The sequence below is a fragment of the Apis cerana genome, linkage group LG8 (assembly GCF_029169275.1).
Source record: "Apis cerana isolate GH-2021 linkage group LG8, AcerK_1.0, whole genome shotgun sequence".
Taxonomy (NCBI): domain Eukaryota; kingdom Metazoa; phylum Arthropoda; class Insecta; order Hymenoptera; family Apidae; genus Apis; species Apis cerana.
In genome coordinates, this window is record NC_083859.1 from 7,460,464 (window position 1) to 7,481,805 (window position 21,342).

The 21,342-nt window shown below is 34.4% G+C and overlaps 1 protein-coding gene across 5 annotated transcripts in view; it reads left to right on the plus strand.

Moving 5' to 3' along the window:
* Positions 1-21,342, plus strand: part of LOC108003899 (acetylcholinesterase) — a 139,010-nt gene that overhangs the window by 108,941 nt on the left and 8,727 nt on the right. The window contains exon 6 of one of the 5 annotated variants that reach the window (XR_009830915.1): positions 540-775. The exons of 2 other annotated variants lie outside the window; for them this stretch is intronic. Coding sequence is in view for 1 of the 3 variants with exons in the window: in XM_062078529.1 (XP_061934513.1) it covers positions 540-661 (122 nt within the window). In the remaining 2 variants the exon portion in view is untranslated. Of the gene's footprint in view, positions 1-539; positions 15,921-21,342 lie in introns of those variants that run through there. 2 more of the 5 variants (XR_009830916.1, XM_062078529.1) reach the window with 2 other exon arrangements.

The window sequence follows — 21,342 nt, forward strand, 5'->3', positions numbered from 1 at the left end:
AAATTAATTTATAATTTCTAACAATTTTATCCAAGTTTGTATAAAGTAAGATGAAGAAATTCAAAGGTAAGAAACATTGTATTTAAAAGAAACTGGAAGGTGGAATTGCGTGACGAACTCTCGTGATCGATCTTCCTTATTTAATGGCGGATCGCGTAACAGTCGGAACCAAGAGCTTCGACTATTTTTCGCCTTTCGTTCGGAAACACCACGAATCACGAGGCAACGTCGTGAATTAAAAAAACTTTTATCCCCAACGGATTAAACAATTAAATTTACATAAACATATCGTTCGAATACACGTTTTGTTTTTATTCCACCTTTCATCTCATTAATTGTATCTCTTCAACAATAACATATTGCACTTAATTCCAATCCCTCGTCATATCTCACTCTCTTTCAAAATATAGAAAATCCACAGTTCAAATTACTCCAACGAACTTAATAGATGCTCGCCCTTATCCTCGAATCACCACGCCAACCCCTTTTCAACCTCGAAACCATTTTCACCGATTGTTCCTCCAATTTTGTTGTTCCAGATCCAGCGCCCGAGGCCTGCAGCGCGATAGCCTCGAGCGTGTCGGCCGGTGAGGGGGGGCTAGGGAATTCCCTAGCGATCACGGCGCTGTCGTCGATCCTTGTCCTGTCGAGAGTGATTTAAAGTAAGGACGGGGGCCGTTTATCGATCGAGAGCCTCCTGAAAGCCGGCAACCCGGGGTTCAAAGACAGCAGTTGCTTGCACGGGTGTTAGGGCTTCGTCCAGGATCTCAGTTTAGTGTGTTTCATTTCAACACTCTCTGTTAATCGTTCGGAACGGTCGATGGATCCCGGCTATACCTTCTTTCCCTATCGTCGTTCAACGACCACTTTTCTCCTCCTCTTCCTCCTCCTTTTCCTCCTCTTCCTCCTCCTCCTCGCGTAGAGAAAGAATAAATAAGATGGAAGAAAGAAAACGAATAATAATAGTAATAAGAATAATAGTAATGATAGATTCGAAGAAAGAGTTTCGACACAGGGATTATTCTCTTCGTAACCAATTAACGTAACATAACCTAGAAATCCAATTAGCGTGGCCAATCCGTTGGGGGAGGGGATTTGGGGAAAATCCGAGCTTTGTGGCTGGGTCTTTCCGATGGGAGCCGAACCACGATGAAAGATCGATGAAGCGACCGTTGCTCGATGAAACGAGGACAACACACAGTCTGACGAGCGAGCCTCTTTGGGGAAGTACCTTGGACCTTTATCGATTACAGGCGAGCGCCGAGTGGACGAAAAATCCCTGAGCGAAGGAAACGGGGAGCAGAGGTTTAAAGGTGAAAAATCTGTGGTGGATCGTGAAGGTTGAAGGGCACAAGAAGAGTTTATGGGATTTGTTAACCGTGGAGAATGGGCCGTCGTTGCGATGAACGCGAGATTTGCGTCCAATTTGCATAAATAATAGGGTGGAGGGAGGGTGGTTCGACGGAGCGAGGAGGAGAAGGGAAAAACAGGTGTTGACCGGGGAGGGGAGGCGTAAACAGTGGCCGTTTCGCTATTAACCACCTGTTCGTGCAATCGATGGCCCGCGACACAAAAGTTTCATTAGTAAGCAGCAACAAGTGCGCCAAACGATTTTACATAAGAAACGCCACACGAAGATCGGATCCAGGAGGAGGAGAGCCACGTTCTTCGAAGGATTTCGCGACGTGATCGATAACGACTCTCGGCCTTCCTGGCCCTTGGACTGTTTATACTCTTTTTAAACGGGTTTCGAAAGGAGTTGGAGCGGAGATGGAGATCGATTCGGCATCGAGTGAAATTGCTTTTCGAGAGAAAAAAGTCGTTCGGGTTATTTTTTCGGACAATCGACACGCCAGAAGTTTCGAATCGATTCTCTTCTCTCGTGGAACGGGAATCGAGATTGAGAAAGTTTCCGAAAGAGACCGAAAGCCTGTTTTATCCTCCGATGGTAAAAATGAAAAATTCCATCTTTTAAAACGTTTCAGCCTGCTTTTGCGAAGTAAAAAGAATAGTACCAACGGTGGTTCCAGTTAAATTAAATCGCATCAGTCAATTTCGATATACATATATATATATATACCAGAAGACGGAATCAAAGAAAAGTTCCAACATGGCGGATGATCCAACTCGCGAATCCTAACCCGAAAGAGATCCTCCAAGGAAGGATAAAATCCTTAACTCGATACGATAGACGAGCGATCAAGTGGAGCATGGATCAACTGGTAAGGAGTTTTCCAAACCTCGAATTCTCGAAACCGATCGACCATTGGAAACCGGTTTAAGGATTCGATGTACTCGAAAATTCAACGGGTTAAGTGCAGTCTGATGTCCTCGTGGTGGCTCGAGAACACTTTCGAACCGAGAGTGCCATTTGCTCGTCGAAACGAAAAACGAGCAAGTAAGGTTGAAGATTGGGAGGAGAAGAGGGAGGGAGGAGGGGTATGAAGAGGAAAGGATCGTGTCAGTTTCCCGTGGAATTCACGCTCCGTTGCTTGCCCGTTCCACGGATGAAATTGGACAAAACTTGCCTCTCTCGAGCCTTGGAATCGTTACAAATAAATTCTCTGTTTAAAATATGGTTCCTGCTCGCCTCTCTCGAACCTAGTCAAACTTAATAAACTCGGGGATAAGGATATGTATTATGAGCATGTTCCATGAACTGTAAAAAAAGAAAAGAGTGCAAAAGTTCTCGAGTGATAGTTCTCTCTTCAACTTTGAATACGAGTATTGTTATGTACAGTCATATTGGATTTGTTGCCTGTTCTTGAAGTTGTACAACAATTGGAGGGATTAATATCCTAATAACATCTTTTTCGGATTTTTGTGCATCGAACGTGTTGTTCTTTCAGAGAGAATTTCAGAGATCTGGTTAATTTAAGATCTTTGAAAATTCGAGACCTTGGTGATAAGATTCTGGATAAATTGAAATGGATGATTGGAAAGTGGTTTATAAAACAATTAAACTAAATATAATATATAATCTAAAGGCATACGTATACGCCATCTGTCGCCAGAGACGTTAAACAATCACGGCGCCATTGTTGGAACCTCTCTCGATTCGGCATTTTAAACGGAACTCTGAAAGAGTTCGAGAACGGAAACACGAGTCACGAAGGCATTTCTGGAAGATGAAAAGTGAACAATTTCAACGACAAACGTCTTTCGATCGACAATAAATCTTCGCTTTGAACAAAGAAGAACAACTTTCACGGCCTAAACGAGGGTCTTTCGCGCTTCTCATCGATCTTTGCACCACTTTTTTCTATCGATGTCGAAATTATCGTCCGCCTCGAGAACGTCTACAACAACTCGACTCATTTTCTTTTTCTTGAGAAAGAGAAATTTCTCTCAAAAATCTCTGCTCGAAACTCGACTCAAACTTGTTTTACACCCGAAATTATTATCTTTCGATCGCACAAAATGCTATCCTCATTCAACTCTTAAAAAAAAATATAAGCCGTTCTGCACTACGCAAGGATCCATAAGGGAGAAAAAAAAAAGGAAAAGAAAGGAAGAAGGAAAATTTGGAAAGCAAGGACCACGCGGATAAAAGAAAGACACCTTTGATCTGGACTTTCAAGATGGGCACAGTTAAAATGACAATACAGTCGATGAAGTAATCGTAGATAAAAATTAAAAAATTGCTAGGAAAATATTTCAAAAGAACACTTAAAAAAAAAAAATGAAAAAAAAAACGGAAAATAGAGAGAAATGAAGAGTACGTAACGCGCGGTGAGGAAATAATCTCGTCGTTTTTTTTTTTTTTTTTCTTAAGTAGAAAGACAGGATGGAAAGACGGAGGGAGAAAAGATCTCTTGCAATCCATTGGGAGAGAGAGAGGAGTCCAGGTCAAACTCGAGCGACTCTCGAGTGGCGGAGCGAATGTCAAGGGTGCACCGTTGAAATGGCAGTATTCATTAAAGGAAGATAAAAGAGGAGGGAAAAGTGTAAGGAATTTTAAATAAGAGAAAGTAAACTGAAGTGTGGAAAAAGTGTGGAAAAATAACGAGGCTTCTTTATTCGAGTCAATTCTCAGACTCTGCCATATGCAGCACGATTCCTTCCATCTTCGAACAGACATTTTATCGATCCTTGAAGAACCGTGCAACCGGAAGAGGGAACATAACGAAGAAGAAGAAGAAACACGACCACACGATTGGAAATGAAAATAAATTCGTTTCATTTCCAATCTTTTTTCCTTGCAAAAAAAAAGAGGGAATATGGGGTTAAAGGAAGGAAGACAGAGACGAAAAAAGAAGGATTCGTGCACCCCTGAAACAGAAAAGAGGATAAGAATTAACGAGATAATAGCTAAAGAGTGGGAGGGGGGGGATATACGATTTTTCAGCTTCGTCACACGGCTGCCAGATATTACACACAGAAGAAGAAAAAGAAACCAAAAAAAAAGAAAAAAAAAGAAAAGAAAACAGAGACACGAACACAAAGAGAAAGATAGTCGTATATACGAAGACAAAAAAAAAGGAAGGAAAAATAAAAAAAAATGGCACTTCGTGAAGTAATCTCTCGTACACGCGTATAAAAAAGAAAAAGAAAAAAAACCAAGACAAAATAGAAACTTAAGAGATGTATTATTAAGCAATGTAAATATACATATACATATTATGTATATATATATATATATATACATATATATGCATATATACATACATATCGATCTACGCATACGCGTGTATAGGATCCATATATATATATATGTATATACGTATAATAAATGCAAGCTGTATATCTTATTACCGTGTGCCGTCGAGCAAAGTAGAATATAAGACAATTTTAAGGCACCCGTGTAATTTTTTTGCTCCGTGACGTAGGTGTCCACACAGCGACATTCTAGATAACGGAGATCGATTAAGATAAATATATACATACGGATATATATATATATATATGTATATATACATACCGTGCTAAGAGGCCATTCGATGATTTCTCCAACAGTCGCGAGGACGCGCCGCGATCGTTTCACGCGAGATGAGTTCGAACGAGTCTCTGGGTGATTCTTTTTCTCCACTGAAATCCATATTATACCACGATTCCTGAAACGAAATATAGTGTTTCGATCGGAAGAAAGAATAAGAAGAGGAGAGAATCCATGAATCCGAGAAATCTGAAACGGAACTTTTAATAATCAGAAAATTAATTGAATCTTATTTTATCTTTAAAACTTAAAGTTGAAATATCGTTCGAAATAAAAATTATCGAATTATCGATCGATAAAGTAGAAAGCTGATCTGATCCGCCTCGAATCTTAAAAGGTTTTTAAAAGCTTTGGAAAGCTTTGGAAGAAATAGGAGTAAGTTTTTCGGGAAATGTGTTACGATATGGTTTTTAAGTACATAGTTTTTCCAAAGCTTCGAAACTTTCCCTAGAAAAATAAAAAGAAAAGAAAAGAAAATGGAAAAAGATTCTCTCGAACGAGCTTAACCATTGGTGTGCGCTGCATGTATGCGAACTCGTGCTCGTCTCGCGGCAAACGGCACGCTGAAACATGAATCTTCCATTTGGTACATATCACCTATATAAATATATCATATATAGCGAGAGTTGATTCTATCGTTAGAGATCTTTTCAGTAGCTAGAGCATCGAGCGTTTAATCACCGTGTGACATTGCGTGCACAAACTAAAAAAAAAATAGAAAAAAAAGAAGAAAAAAAAAAAGAAAACAGCGAAAACAGAGAGAGAGAGAATGGAAAAAGGAGCGAGAGACAGAGAGAGAGGGAGAGAAAGATTCTGGTATTTTAATTAAAACAAGAGAGAGAGAGAGAGAGAAAGAAGTAGCATAATCATATTTTCTACCGAGTAATTATCGTTAACTGTAGATTATATCGTCGCAGATTTCGATAGTGAGCCTCAATCTGTCACTATTAATGCTACTACGTCACTCGTTGATTAAATTGCAACTTTACATCACGAAACCAATTCCTTTTTTTTTTTTTTTTTCTATCAAAACGAACAATTATGAATCAATCGTTGCGACAAGTATCGAATACTATAAACGAATCCCAGATGGTTCACGTATCGGGCGCACCCATTCCTCATTCTTTATTCAGGAATACTGGATATACCAAGAGATTATTATTAGAAGATACACAGGGTACACTCGCGAATCAAAGCTCAAGCCTAGAGGGACAGGCCTAAGGAACAATTTTTTCGAAGAGACCTAATCAAAGCCTAACTTTTAGATCTTAACCGGATGCCTGAACTGGAAAACTTTAAATCGTAGCCTAACTTTTTAAAAAAAGACCTTAAAACGATTACACGTCTAGCTGTAATTTTACTTGTGCCTATTTCAAAACCTAACCTAACAACTGTTCGGGACCTAACTCTCCGCACCTATCGCGCATGCGCGCCTAAGGCTTCTATTTTATTCGAGGTGAATAAATAATAAATAATCTCTGTCACGAGTGATTCGTAGCCTTTTTGGTGACACGAAATATATATAAAAAAAGAAAGGAAAACATACGTTATCGCTTGACAAGTATCCAGACATTTTCATTTTTATTTTCTTGCCAAGTGAAGATTGGAAGAATGGGATTGTTGTGGAAGCAACACTTATTAAAGTAACGTTGATTTTCTTTTTATTAAGGAGATCGAATTGTGTAGAATAACTGGATGAAAAGTGTCTTATTATTATCGAAGATGATCCAGTATTATAAATGTTAAAATAATGTTCTGAATCAGTGGATGAAATGTAAATTTCAATTTCCTGATTAATTTTCTATCAATTGAAGAATCGAAGAAATTTGTCTCGATTTTCTCGTTTGTTACAATTGGGTCAATTGACAGTCCAAGATGTTTCACATAATTTTTCCACCCATTTCTCGACACTAACTCCATCTGGAAATATTATGCCTTTATTCAAGGCATATTTTATACGTCTCTTGTTTATATATTCTCTTGCCAGCCATCCCCTCATCTTTACATAGTACGTGCTTTGTACGAATTGCGGGGCTCAGGAAAAAAATTGCGCAAGTATATTTTTCTTTTTTTCACAAAAGCAAGATAAGGGGAAAATTCTGCACGTAAAGTTCATATTTATCTGGAGAAAAAAATGGTGCAAACGTGCTCGAATAATAATAAACAAAATCTGGTGATAAATCAGGATTTGAAATTTTGAAAATTCTATGATTTTGAATTCCTTTGTTACAAATATTCATGTAGCTATCGTAAAATTATCGACGTGTTGAATTCAACATGTCTCTTCTCGCTTGTAGAAACACAATTTTATCGGGGAAAAAAATGAGAAATTGTTCTGGATACTTTCGAGCTGTAACGTGTCTTCTCTAAAAAAAATTAGACAAATAAGCGCAAGGACATATATGCTTTTTCGGCGTTCAAACGCACCCTTTTCGTTAATCCTTTGCCTTATGAATTGCCTTTCTTAGTAATTATCGTAGTATTTGATCTGGAATCAGTGGTTCTCAATCTCGATTAACGACCTACACAAATCATTTTCGCCATTTTTAATTTAATTTAAATTAAAGAAGCGTCATTCTGGCGAAAAATGAAAATTTCCAATTTTCTTTATATTCTCTATTGTGAAACGAGAAGAATAAGTTATTTGAATATTGTAAAAAGAAAGGGATCGTAAGTTATTTGAATATTACAAAGAGAAGTCACGAGAACTTATTTGAATATTACAAAACAGGATCGCAACTCGATTATTCCGCGAAGAAAAGAAATTTTTAATTCTTCCAAATTTTCTCACGGGAGAATTGCAAATTGTTTGAACGAAAAGAGATTACAAATTATTCGAATATTAAACGAGAATGATTTGCAACTCAAAAAAAAAGTATTTTAACCATCCTAAAGAAAGGAGTTGCAAGCTGGAAATATTATTTAAAATAAATTTTCAATTTTTGTTCAATGTAAATAGCGGCAAAGTAATAACAAAAAACTCTAGCTAAAGTTCACACTACACACATCAGACTATAATATGATATCAAAACACTAATATTAATCTTCGAACGAAGAACTTGAGGAATTATATGGGATAAGTACGCGTAACTCAATTGACAATTCCTGCCAGCCAGATGTGACGTTTATAAGGCAGAGGGTTAACGATTAAGCACGTCCTCACATATCATTAATTGATTACCCATGCCGTTGAAAACTTAATGTTAGGATTAGTGCCTCGGCGTTGAAACACGCTCGATCCATTTCGCGACCTCTAATCCATAGAAGAGAGGAGCAGCCAGCCAGCCGGTTTTGTCTACGAACAAATCGATCAATCTGTTAAACGATTAAATTTAATCGAAACCGATTAAAATCGGTTCTCGGTTACGAAACTGTGAAACTTTCGAAAAATGAGAAAATTGATCGATTATAACTTTTGTGTCTATTCGCGGGATATGATACAATTAAAATTATATTGCGGGTATTTAATATCGGGTCTGGATATTGTTGAATCGTTGGAAGGGTTCGTAGCATTTGTGACAATCGATGGAGGTTAAATTTGTTTCGAAATGTTTCTTCTTTTTCTTAAATTCAAAAAGTTTTTTTTTTCCTTTTAAAAAGGAATATTTATGGCAATTGATGGTGAATAATTGGTAAATAATATTGAATAATTTTGAAATCTGATTCTTCGAATTCGAAACTTTGTTTCCAAATTTCTCGAATTCTTGAAATTTCTTTCTTTATTCTAAAAAATTATGTAGCATTTATTACGATCAAAATATTATCAATAGAATAAAAATTTGATATTTTCATCGTATTCAAAAAATTCAAGGAATTTTTATTGAATTTTTCTGAAATCCAAAAAAAAAAAAGGATTTCTTTCTAAGGGAATATTTATATCAAAGAGAGCAATGAAATTTCTAACAAATTCTACAAATTCTTCGGACACGCCCTTAGTTACGTGCAAATAAAAGATTAAATATTATTCTAAATCCACGAGCTAAAAGTTATACGAAAACGTCGATACCAGATAGAGGATTAAACAGATCCTATTTGTCAAACTTTTCCTCCATTCCATCGCGATTACCCCTCGATCGTTTCTCTTACGTGCAGACGAGAGGTGAAAATGTTCGATAAAATTATTAATCATTTGCTCGTATGGAAAGTTTGGTTACCGAAATGGGTCAATATTTGTGTTTAGACAGTTTGTTCCTGCGTGTGCAGCTCATAATAATATAATTGATCAATGCGTTCGAAATGTGTGAACAGTTCTTGTGATCAATCTTTTGGCAAAACGATGAAGACGATGTATATGGGAACGAATCTTTTTTTTTTTTTTTTCGTTTTCTCCTCAAATATTTGTTCACAGAAAAAAAATTTCTTTTCTATCTTCTTCTTCTATCCTCTTCTATTTTCCACACTTTTCAAAGAGAGAATCTGTAAAGCCGTGTCTACATTGTACACAAATATATATATATGTGTATATACAAGAAAGTTATATATTATCCAATAATGTAAAAAATGTTTAAATTTATCGATTGAATAAAAGAAATATGTATCATAATATAATAATATCGTATGTAGAATTTAGAAATAGAATTAAGGGATGCGGTATTGGGGGTGGAAAATATTTTAGAGACTCGTTGCGAAAACTGAGCTAAGTTTTGGAAACAAATTTAGTGTAGACACAGCTTTAACGTTAGTCTACCACTCTCTAATTTGAATAGGAAATGAAGGAGTCGTGTTCATATAATACAGGGCAATACAGAAAGTAGTTTTGGAACAAGCATATTCAGTTGCAATTATAACACCGGTACATCTCTAAAAAGTTTCAGAGCAATAATTGGTTTTTAAATCTGGAGAAAAATAAGCAAAATTGATAGTTTTCGTTCAGGAAAGATGATGAATTTGATAAGAAAAAAAAAGGAAAAAAGGTTTCTAAGATAAATTTCTAAATACCGTTTCTTTATTGAAATATTTCTATATTTCAATTCCATGCTGTATCATTTTTCCAAAGAATATATATATTTTTATTCGTTAAGAAAGATTCAAGATTGAAATTCACTGTATTTCAATCTTATTAAAAAAATCTATTTTTACCAATTCTGTGCCACAATTTTTATTCCTTGTAAAAAAAAGAAAAAAGGAAAAGAAAATTCGAAACGTAAAATTTCTCAAGATCTATGGAAAAGTTAATCTTAATAATTTTAAAATAATACAAAAATATTATTTAACATTTTCAAGTTAATCTGAAACTTTTCACACGCCTCTTCGAAGGGAGGGATGGAGAAAGAAACGTTGAGCAAGTAAGCAACGAAAATATTAAGCAAGTCTCTAACTCCGCAAGAGAACGATTCAGGAAGAGACGAAACGCATTTCTCGCGAGGGTAACCATTTCTGAGTCGGCCTAAATCGTTTCAAAGATTGAATGGAAAAAATGCACGCACACACACACACATGTATATACACATTTTAATTTCTATATTGTTAAACAAGAACGAAAGAGTAAACTTGGGAAGGGAATGCAAAAGTTGCAAAAAGAAAAGCACGGGATTTTATGAAAGAAAAGAATGAAGAATAATTTTTTCCCTCTATTTTTATTCGCGAGAATAATTAAAGGTTGGTGGGAAAAAATGTAGATCGAACGGATTAATCCGTTTGCCTTACCTGACTCGTGAATTTAACTTGGATAAAAGAAAAGAAGGGGGAAAGGATTAAGGGTTGAAAAAGTTGAGGATTAATTTAACTCGTTGCTGAAGTGGAAAATAGTTTCAATAGTTGTGGCTCTGGTGATTTGAATTACTTGTAAATAAAGTTTTATTAATAATTTTTCCTCAATTTTAAGGTTACCTAACCTAACTTGTTGGCAGAAGTGGGGAAAGATTATCTTTCTAATTTTATGTATTACATTGGTGCCTATGATGATATGTCATTTTAAAGTTTTAATAGATCTTTTAATTAATTAATATATATTTTATATTTTCAATTAAATTTTATCCTTTAAGGATAGAAATAATTTATCCTTATTCTTCCCCAAATAATGAATACATATTTTCATAAGTTTAAATCTATATAAAAGAAAAAAAAATCATATTTACAATGATTTTTAATAAAAGAATTCCTATTCTTTTGCATTGTCTTATATATCATTCAATATTTACACGCAATTTCCCATATATTAAAATTTACAGAAACATAATTTCCGCCATCTTTCGATCGATCGACTTGTCCATCTAAAGTCTAACTAAAACTAAAACTTCGTCACAATTCTCCTTTATGCCACGAGAAAGAGAATCGTTATTCCCATCGCGACTCGTTGAATTCGATATACAAAGATATACCGAACTAATAATAAAGGGATATAAAGATCGAGGCGATTGGAAGAACGAGGTGGATGGAGGATAAAAAAGGGGGAGGGGAGAGGAATGAAAAAAATAAAAAAAAAGAATAACGCTGGTCGAATCGAGCGGTGGTCATTTCGCTAATTAAATAACTCGATGGTGCGTGAATGCTGTTTCATTTCACCGTTGGTTCGCAGTGGTTTTCGTTCAACATCGATGCTTTGCCATGCGTGCGTCGATATGTTGCACTTTCTCACGGTGGACGCGTGAAAACCAATACCGTAAAATTCTCGTTCTCTCTCAACCGATTAATTAAAGATTCGTCGATTTTAAATTTTAAATTGTTTTTTTTTTGATAATGTTTCGTTTTTTTATTGTTATTATTATTAGGTAATTATTTACATAAGAAGGATTAATGGTAGAGTTAGGTTAGGTTAGATCTAAGAATTTATCGTTTCGAATATTTTCAACCATGTTTCATTTTTCGTTGCATCGTCCACAATTTTTCATCTCTTTTTTTGAATCCTAATCAAGTGTTTAAAATTCTTCTAAACACAGTCGAATTCAATAATTATTTTTATTTAATATCAAAATTTAAATTTTCCATAAGCATTTGATTCAGAATCAATTCAGCTTGATTTCTCTCCATTGTATAAAAAATTTAAGGTACAATTTACTCACATCTAACGATCCAAAATCAATTCAAACCAAATTCAAGTCCACTTTATCGACTGGAAATTTCTTACAACCCAACAATTACCGACTGGACAGCTACAAATTAGCGAAAAGAATGGCGCGAAGTGGAGGGGGGGCGAAAGAATACAAGCGGATAATGATGGCGCTGGGGTAGAGTCAAAAGAACGTGCGGTTATAAAACGAACAAAAGGTACGATGCTTCTTTCCACCATCCTTCTACTTGATGGAAAAGGAGAAAAAAAAGGAGGAAAGAGAGGAGGTAACGAATCGTTCGAAGAAAAAAAGACAACGGGAGAGCGAAAACGAGGAGGATGAGAGCGGTATTTAACCCGAAAGAGCAAGGTCGAAGAAAGCGTAGTGCTGTACCACTGGAAAGTAGTAACGGCGTGGCGAATCCGCTTAAGCGGGAGGGAAAAAGCGAAATGGAGACGATTTCCCGTGAAAAACCTGCGAGAAGAATAAGAATTGCGTGGATGAGGATGAGTGAAATAGCGGGAAGATGGTGATAGATCGGGATAATAAATTGTTGTTAAAATGAAATTTTCTTACGAGAATTGCGATTTTTAAATCATTGAAATCTGCAAGAATGGAAGGTTAATTAAAGCGGATTAATTGTACGAGACGGAAGGGGAAAATTTGTAAAATTGTAGATATTTTTGACTTTCAAAAAGTGAGGTTATAAAAAAAGATATTAGACGATATTGATGAATTAGTTCGCGTATGTATATACAAATTTTGATATGACGAGATTTTAGAAATAGATTGACAACAATTCATCCGATGATGTTTCTGCTTGACTAATAAAATTTAGAAAATTTTAGCGTCTCGATGTACATAAAATATCCCTCTATATTTCTGTCGATCGTCGAAATTTTGAATTTCTCCCATTCTGATCCATTCCCGATTGGAGAGGAATTTCGATACCAGGCAGTCGAAAATTACAATCACAGATTGAAACAGAAGAAACAAAGAGTCAATTAAGACGTCTGAAATAAGGATAAATTAACGGAAATGGTTACAAAGTGGAGTTGGAACTTGCTAATTGTTCGCGTTCCTAAGAGAAACCAAATTATATATCCTATATTCCTAAAATCCGATTATATAAAGTTACTTTAAGTTGCTAAGAGCCAAGGCTGAAACTTACGTAAACACGACATCTTTGAAACGCTTAAATAGAGGAATTTACATATTGTTTTTGTCGAGATTCAAAAATATATTAAAATGGAAACATGATATTTTATCAGAGATAGAATTATAAATAATGTTGTGCACTTAAATATATAATAATTATGTATACATATATATATATATACAACAATGTTACGAAATTACATTGACGAATAATAATATTTCTATCTCTTAATATTAAAAAGCATGCAAAAATAAAAAAAAAAAAAAATAAAAGATCCAAAACCCGTCATTTTCACGAGCTTAATAATCTAGTAACATAACCTATAATAACAATTAAAGGAAGAGAGCAGAAAATATCGAATCAAATGCCATGATGTTAACTTTTAAATATAAAAAAAAAAAATCCTGCTCAAAAACAACAACAATAATAATAATAATAAGTATATGCAATTTATCTATACAGAAGGGGAATAAAGGAGAAAATTTTCGAGCGAAAGGAAAAGTCGTGATTCTCGAGGATAGCAAGATTTCGTGGTTTAAAAATAGAGGCTGACGTGTGTATACACCGCCATCAAGAGCCGTCTAAATTATTCCACACGTAGAGAAGGAAATTTTTCGCCATTTTCGCTCCTTCTTTCTCCTTTTCTTTTTTTCTTTTCTCTCCTCCTCCTTCTCCTCCTCCTCGAAGCGAGAAAGAGAGAGAAAAGAAAAAGAACACGAAGAAAGAGGAAAGCCAGAAGCCCGCGAGGCTTGGTACACTTTGAGGCGAAGATGGAAACGGTGAAAGGAAGAGATGAATACGCGTGCATATAGGCGCACACCTGGCACACCTCGCCCCCTAAGCACGCTTCAAAGCCATCCCTTTGATCGTTTCCGCGGGGCAAACTCGGCCTAAGTGGGCCAACACCCGGATTCCGGCAACAAACAACACCAGCTGTGTTTTATTTCTCGCGGAAAAATGTGTGGCCCTCGTGTAAAAAGAAAGAAAAAAATATGGAGGAGGAATTGATCGACAGGAAAATTCATTTTCGCGATTATAATGTTCTTTCCGTGTTACGTTATCACGAGGATCATTTCTAAACGTGTAATTCCTTGGTTTTCGCTTGATACTGTAACTCTAGATCTGAGATTTAGTTGTTATTTAGTTGTTATCTAGTAATTAGTTACTATATCTAGTAACTTTATTTGAATTTCAATCTATCACAATTTATATTTAACTTTTCAGATCGGTAATTTTAATCTGATTTGATTTGATTTTACTTTCATTTCAATTTGTAATTAATCTTTTTGGTTCCAAGTCAATGAATCGGATCAGTCATCTCAGATATTCTCAATTGAAATTAAATGAACATTGATTAGATATTAAAAATAACATGATATAACAATTGTACTCGTCTACATAAATTCGTTTATTGATCGAAATTGAAGAAAGTTAGATATCTTTTCACCGAATGATGAAATAATTCAAGATAATCGAAAAAAAGCGTTAATCTCTTCGCTGGATCGAAGGAAGACAGAGGAGGAAGCGTTTGAACACATCCTAGGGACTTTTTTTGCTAGAAATCTGCTCAATGATCATCTAATAATAAATTTTCCAAAAAAAAAAAAACGATTTCATTCTTCTTAATAAAAATATTTTCGTTAATCTTTTCTCTTGTCTTCAACAATCTGTTGTCGATTCAATTTTTATTATTCTACCTTTTTCTTCTTTCTTTAATATCCCTATATATGTATATATATAGAGAGAGAGTTCTCACGTTCCATTTTTGAGATAAATAAGAGAAAGAGAATAAAGATAAAAATGTGCTCAACGAGGATAACCTCTCTTCTCCATATGCTTATATAGTCACGTGTCAAAAAGTATGAGAGAATGAAAAATGAAATTATTAGTTCCCTGAAGAAAGGAGGATAGTAAACAGAGAATGAGAGGAAGAATAATTTTACTTTGTCTTATACGTATAGAGCGCGCTAATTAATAACGACTAAATACACGATTGTAATACCACGATTACGTGCATGTATGTACATATATAATATATATAATGATATAACACCGTATCTCACAAATCTATTCTATTATATATGTGTGTATATATATATACATATATATATATATATATACACACAATTGAATTTTATATATTATATATATTATATAACGATATATATATATATATATTATATGTATGTATGTATGTATGTATGTATGTATAACACTTGCACGGAGTGCTCGCGCTTTTGCTTTTCGTCAATCGAGGTAAAAAAAAAAAAGAAAAAAAAAGGAAAGCAGAAGGTTGTGTAAAAACAAGCGAAAGTAATACAAAAAGAAGAAGAAGAAGAAGAGGAAGAAGAACGAAAGATAAAGAAAAGAGAATGTGGGGAGGGGGGAAATAAGATATATTAACGAAACAAAAAAAAGAGAAATATATAAATAAATATATATAAATATATAAATATATAAATAAATATATATATATAAAGAAAAAGGATGAGAGTGAGAAATATTGTGTACATGTGTGAGTGAAAGGAGAGAGAGAGAAAGAGAGAGAAAGAATAAAAGGGAGAGAGGGAGAAATTCCTGTGAAAATTATGAGTGTGCCGCGTTAAACGTTGTTAGGTTATGAAGAAAAATTAAAAATAAATAAATAAATAAAGATATTATAAATGTTATTACACACGTTGTACGTAATGAGTTAAATGGACAACAAAGAGAACAAAGAGAAAAAAAAAAAGAGAAAATTGTGAAAGAAGGGAGAAGAAAAGAAAAGACGATGCTAATGTATAAGAAGAAATTAATGTAGTTACAAATGAAATAAACGATACGACGATTACTACGAGCTCGAGTACTTCCGTTCTCCCTCCATTTTCAACTCCCCCCTCTTCTCTTATGAATCTCCTGTACCCTCCAAAAAGACATACGATTCGATCTCGACAAAAGAAAGAAAAACCCTGGAAAATCTCATTTTCAATTTTAATTTTGAACACGACGGTATATAATACTCGTTCGAATTGTTATTTCGAATAAATATTTATCCAAAATAATTAACTGGATATATATGTATATAGTTAATACGAATGATAATTATTAATCAATCCTAACAAAATTATTCCCCTCTATTCGCTCGAATAATTTATCGTTATATATACATTCGAAATAATTTATTCGAATATAATAACAATCGTAAAATTATTCGGATGATAACGTACACAATTTATTGATTGTTTCCGCTTAATTTTACGTGGATACGTTTATTATTACGGGATCGTGGTCTATTCACGTGTAATTTTTTTCTTTTTAATTCGATCGAAACAAGACCAAGTGTTTGCAATATCGAAAATTATGAAGAGAGAAATGCCTTTCTTTGAATCGTTCGAAAGAAAAAAAGTACATAAAATATGAGAACGTAATTGCAACAAAGGCAAAATGATCGTATTTTAATAACAAATATTCTAACATACAAATAAATCTAGTAAGTTTTTTAATAAATTCTACGAAGAGTAAAAATTATTGATCGTTGATCGAATATATTATGTATTTCTAAGTGAAAGAAAAGGAAAGAAAGAAATGTAAAAATTGTACATTGCATTTTGTTCCTTATCCGTTTCCTTTCGTTCGGGATAACAAAATTTCAGTTAGGTCGACGTTAACGAGCCCAGTACCCAGTGTAATTTGGAAATCGGGTTGAATTCTCCCAGTTGGAGTTTCAATTATTAGGAAGGTAATTAAGGAACACCGATTAATCTCTGGTGGAGAGGAACAGTGATTCGAATTAACGAGTCTTTCAATTAAACATTGAGGGGAGTGCTGATTATTAACAGGCTAATTTAACGACTCTTGATTAACGCCTGTCCAATTAACGTGGCTCCCTAATTAACGAACTTTTGACGAGCTGAAATTAGGACGTTGATTTAACGTCCATTCGAGGCTAATACCAATGATTATGTCCCAAGATAGAAGTTCATAAATGTTGTACATTTTTTATTATAAGCTAAGGTTTATTGGAACATAGGATCCCAAGCGGATATTCTTTGAAGGATTGAATTCTGAAGAGATTATTGAAAGTAAGTTTTAAAACTACTTTTTACATTTTCGATCTTCAAAGGAATAATTTTTCCTTCTCCATTTTTGAAGAGGTAAGAAACAATTTGGGGATAATAATATTTGGGAGAAAAATTAATTACAAAAGTTTTGGGTACATTTATGTAAATCTCTCGTGTAATGCTAATTTAAAATCGTTTTAAGAGTTCTGTTGTTTGTTTGGTTAAAAAGAATAGATCGAAATGGTAGCAGTTGTAAAATTGGATAAATAATAATGTGAAGAACGAAAATGAAAGAAACGTGTAAAACGTTATTTGGTGTAAAAATCGTAGAGATTTATTTTTGAATAAAAGAGCGAGATCGACTTTAAATCCGATACGAAGTGGATGTGGACGTGGTATTCTTCGTTAACTTGCGGGGAAATGAGAATTTCTCGATACAAAAACGGTGGCTGTGGGATATAAAACGGATAAATACATTGCAAATTTCGTAATAAGAATTTTATTCTTGAATATATGGCTATGTAAAAGAGATAAGTGCATTAAATTCCTGAAAATTTTCACTTTTTCTTTCAAATTGTGTTCTTCTGAATGAAAAGTCGAAAAGTTTTGACAGAGTAAAGTTTCTATTTTCTTCGTTACAAAATTTCACATAATTATTGTCCAATTAATCCAGGTATAATCAATTCCACTTATCGTTGCTTTAACGTAAAACGAAATACGATTTTTCGTATCAGCCTCCGTTTTATCCCATATTCGAAATCACGAATTCAGAAAGTGTAAATTGAAATTGTTCGAAACGAGAGAAGAAGAGAAAAAAAAGGGGGAACGTAATTTTTTTCCACCATTTCTCGAATAATTTGATATTTTCCAACGCAATTTCAAACTTGAACGCGTTCCTCCCTTAATTCAAATTAAAACATCATTTTTATTTCCGTTACTTCTTTATTAATCCCCAAATTTTTTCCCTCATCTGATGAAACTGGAAAAAAGAAAGGAACAAAATTCGATTCGTTCGTCGCCTCGACAAAGAGCACGCACGAAGAAGCAAGAAAAAAAGGGAGAGAAAGGAAAAGGGGGAAGAAAAGGTTGAGTTGAAAACGATTGGCGGGGATGCAATTAAGAAAAATCGATCCGACACTTATTCGAAGAGGGAAGTCGAGAGTGAGCGATTCCTTTGGATCAGTTTCTCCTCCCTTTGAAACCATCGGGCAAGACGACTTGTTTGATTGAAACAAGGACAAGTGGTCCGCGAAAACTCGTTATAACACGTGAAACCGCATTTAACTATCAGATATTTTTAGAATATCTGATCGATAACCTGATAACCTCCGGTTGACGATTCCTTCCTCCGTATTCGTTGCTTCGAAACTTGGAGGAGGGTAAAAAGATAATTGGGGGTTTGTGAAAAATATTTCTCGTAACGTACGCGAAATTTTATTAAACGAAATTACGAACGAGCGAAAAGTTTAACGAGGAATATGCGATCTTGAGAAGATTGGAGAAGATTGAATAGAGAGAGGGTTTGTAACAGGATATCGGAAGATTGAGAAATATTTCTTTATTTTGGATCAGCAGATGGATAAAGGAAATATTTATTTTTCATTCCATTGGAAAGGTAACTAACAAGCATCGAGAAGATGACTGCGCTTCATTTTTCATTTCTTATCTCCTTAACGGGCCCGTATAATCGATATTACTGGCAATAATATTGTAAAAGTATAATACAATCTTCGTTATATAGTTTTATTTTTAGATTCTTATTGATATTGACGATATTATTGCTATTACCGACACTTATCTCTATTGGCAATATCATTGATCGTAAACAGAGGGGGAACAAATCAGTTTAATTAATGATGAACGTAAAAAGAAAAGAAGAAGAAGAAGAAGAAGAATAGAAAAGAAGGAAATTCAAAAATTCGTATGATTTAACGAAAACTCTCGCTCGACTAAATGTTCGTTAAATCATCATCCGCTCATCCCTCATCATATTATTATCTTTCATCAGAATATCACTCGTACGTCGTTAATGCAAATTTATACGAATGCAATTCACCCCGAATTTCATCCCCTCGCGAAAATAAAAAATTAATTTAAAATCATTCCACCTGATTCGTAATAATAATAATAAATAAACATAAATCTATAACGAAGTAATAAATCACTATTTTGAGTTGAAACGAAATTTGAAAAAGGTATTCATGTGTATCGATTTGAAAATCTCGTCGAGAAAAATTAGAAGTGAAACGAAACTTGCCAGGAAAAAAAGAGGAAGAAAGGATAGTATTGTTGGAGGCAAAAGTTGGGAGAGAAAATGAAATTGTTCGCAGTTATAGGGGACTCGGTGGAGGGGCGAGGCATCGGCGGGAAATAAATCGAAGTAGACAAGGCGAGACGCAGGGCACGTTTCGCGTGGAGAAAATTTTCTCGGTGGGGCGCAAAGTGGCGGAGGAATTTGCATTCCAAAGTGCACGCGGCCCCGGCGCGGCGTGCATTCGCGAGCAGCGTCGCTTTTCGCACGTTCGCCAACAGATAAATCATTTCGGGCTAACTTTCGGTTTAACAAACTGCTCAGGCTACCTCACGTTCAGCGTTTAAAACGTGTTTCTTCTTTCTCTCCACTATTTTTTCTTTTCTGCTCTTTTCCTCCCTCTCTTCATTCAAACCACTGTTGTGTCTTAATCATAATTTCAATCTTTTCATCTTTTTTTTTTTTGGCTATGGATGGAAAGATTTTTAATTATTATTTTGACAATCCGATTTGAACAATTTTTTATTTCGAGAATAAAGTGTTCAAAAGTGGACAAAGAAATTGATTCTTTTCAGAAAAGTGGATCGAGATTCATACTCGTGTGGAATAAACTGAAAATTTCTGTTTTCGTGTGATTGTTTTTTAAGCGAAGAAAGGGAGGATTGTGAACTCGTTTGAAGTTGTAATAATAAGAATATTCGGAATGCTTAATAATTTATTCGAGATTTCGAAGGTTGGCCGTCAAATACATCTTTGAAAATGCTGTTTTAGCAAACATTTAATCGATTTTAATTGTTTAAAATTGTTTCAAACGTTATTGAAATATTTATTCCATTTTCCAATCAACTGTTAGGCCAATAATTAATTATCTAATCATCTCAATGGGAAACCGATAATCGAAAATCGATACGTGTCGTTAAAATTTCACGAAAGGTCCGATTTTATACGTGAAAATAATTGTTCAACCTTTTTTCAAGTTGCAAAGACACTGAGGTTTTAATCCTCTTTTTTTTTTACCTTTATATAAATGTAAAAGTTTATGAAATCAAGAAAGATAAAGACTTTTTCTTAAATTTTTCTTTATCAAATTTTTAACAGCTCGTATTTTTCTTTTTTTTTTTTTGCAGATTAACGTTAACTAAAATTAACGAGTAGAAGAAAAAATTTTATATTTCGATAGACACATTAACACAAGCAAAGTTTAATCACGTGCAATTAGTAAGGTTCGAAATAATCGCGCCTTTTGTAAGGAGATACAGCATCTCTCCGGAAACTTGGAACTTCTCCGTCTTAACTAGTTGGGATATCACCCACAATCTGCATTTGTGGAAGATGTTATTAATCTTGTAATACACTACCAGCACATTAATTATCGAGATATGCATTCCAGGAGGTGACGTTTTAATTTGTTAAAAAGCCAACAAGCAAGGAAAGTTGGTAGGGAACATGGGGAATTTGCATGTACAACTTTCAACTAGGGAACTTTTGTACGTCGAAAATTTATTTGAAACGTCTTTTTAACTGTTAGAGATTAAACTTAGATGCCTGATAATTGAATATTTTTCACAATAATAAGTGTTCTTTTTTTGCGAATAATCGAAGATTAAACGTGGAAAGTTCAAAGGGCTTTTATCTTAATCTAAACCTAACCTAAACATCAGATTGACCCTTGACCGACGCAAACGTAACTCAAACCTTTAATTAACTCAAGTTTAACCCGGATCGAATCGAACCTTGACTGAGAACTAACACGAGTACGCGTAATCTTAGCTTAACCGAAACTTAATAGAAACGTAAATCGAATCTTGATTTAATAAAAGTAAAACTTAACTTGAACGCAATCGAATTCTGGCTCAAATTCAACACCAATTGGATTCAAACTTAACTAAAGTCGAGCTCGATATTTAATGCCCCAAACTTAAAATTAACTTGTCTCAACAATTATATACATATTTTTAACAAACCCA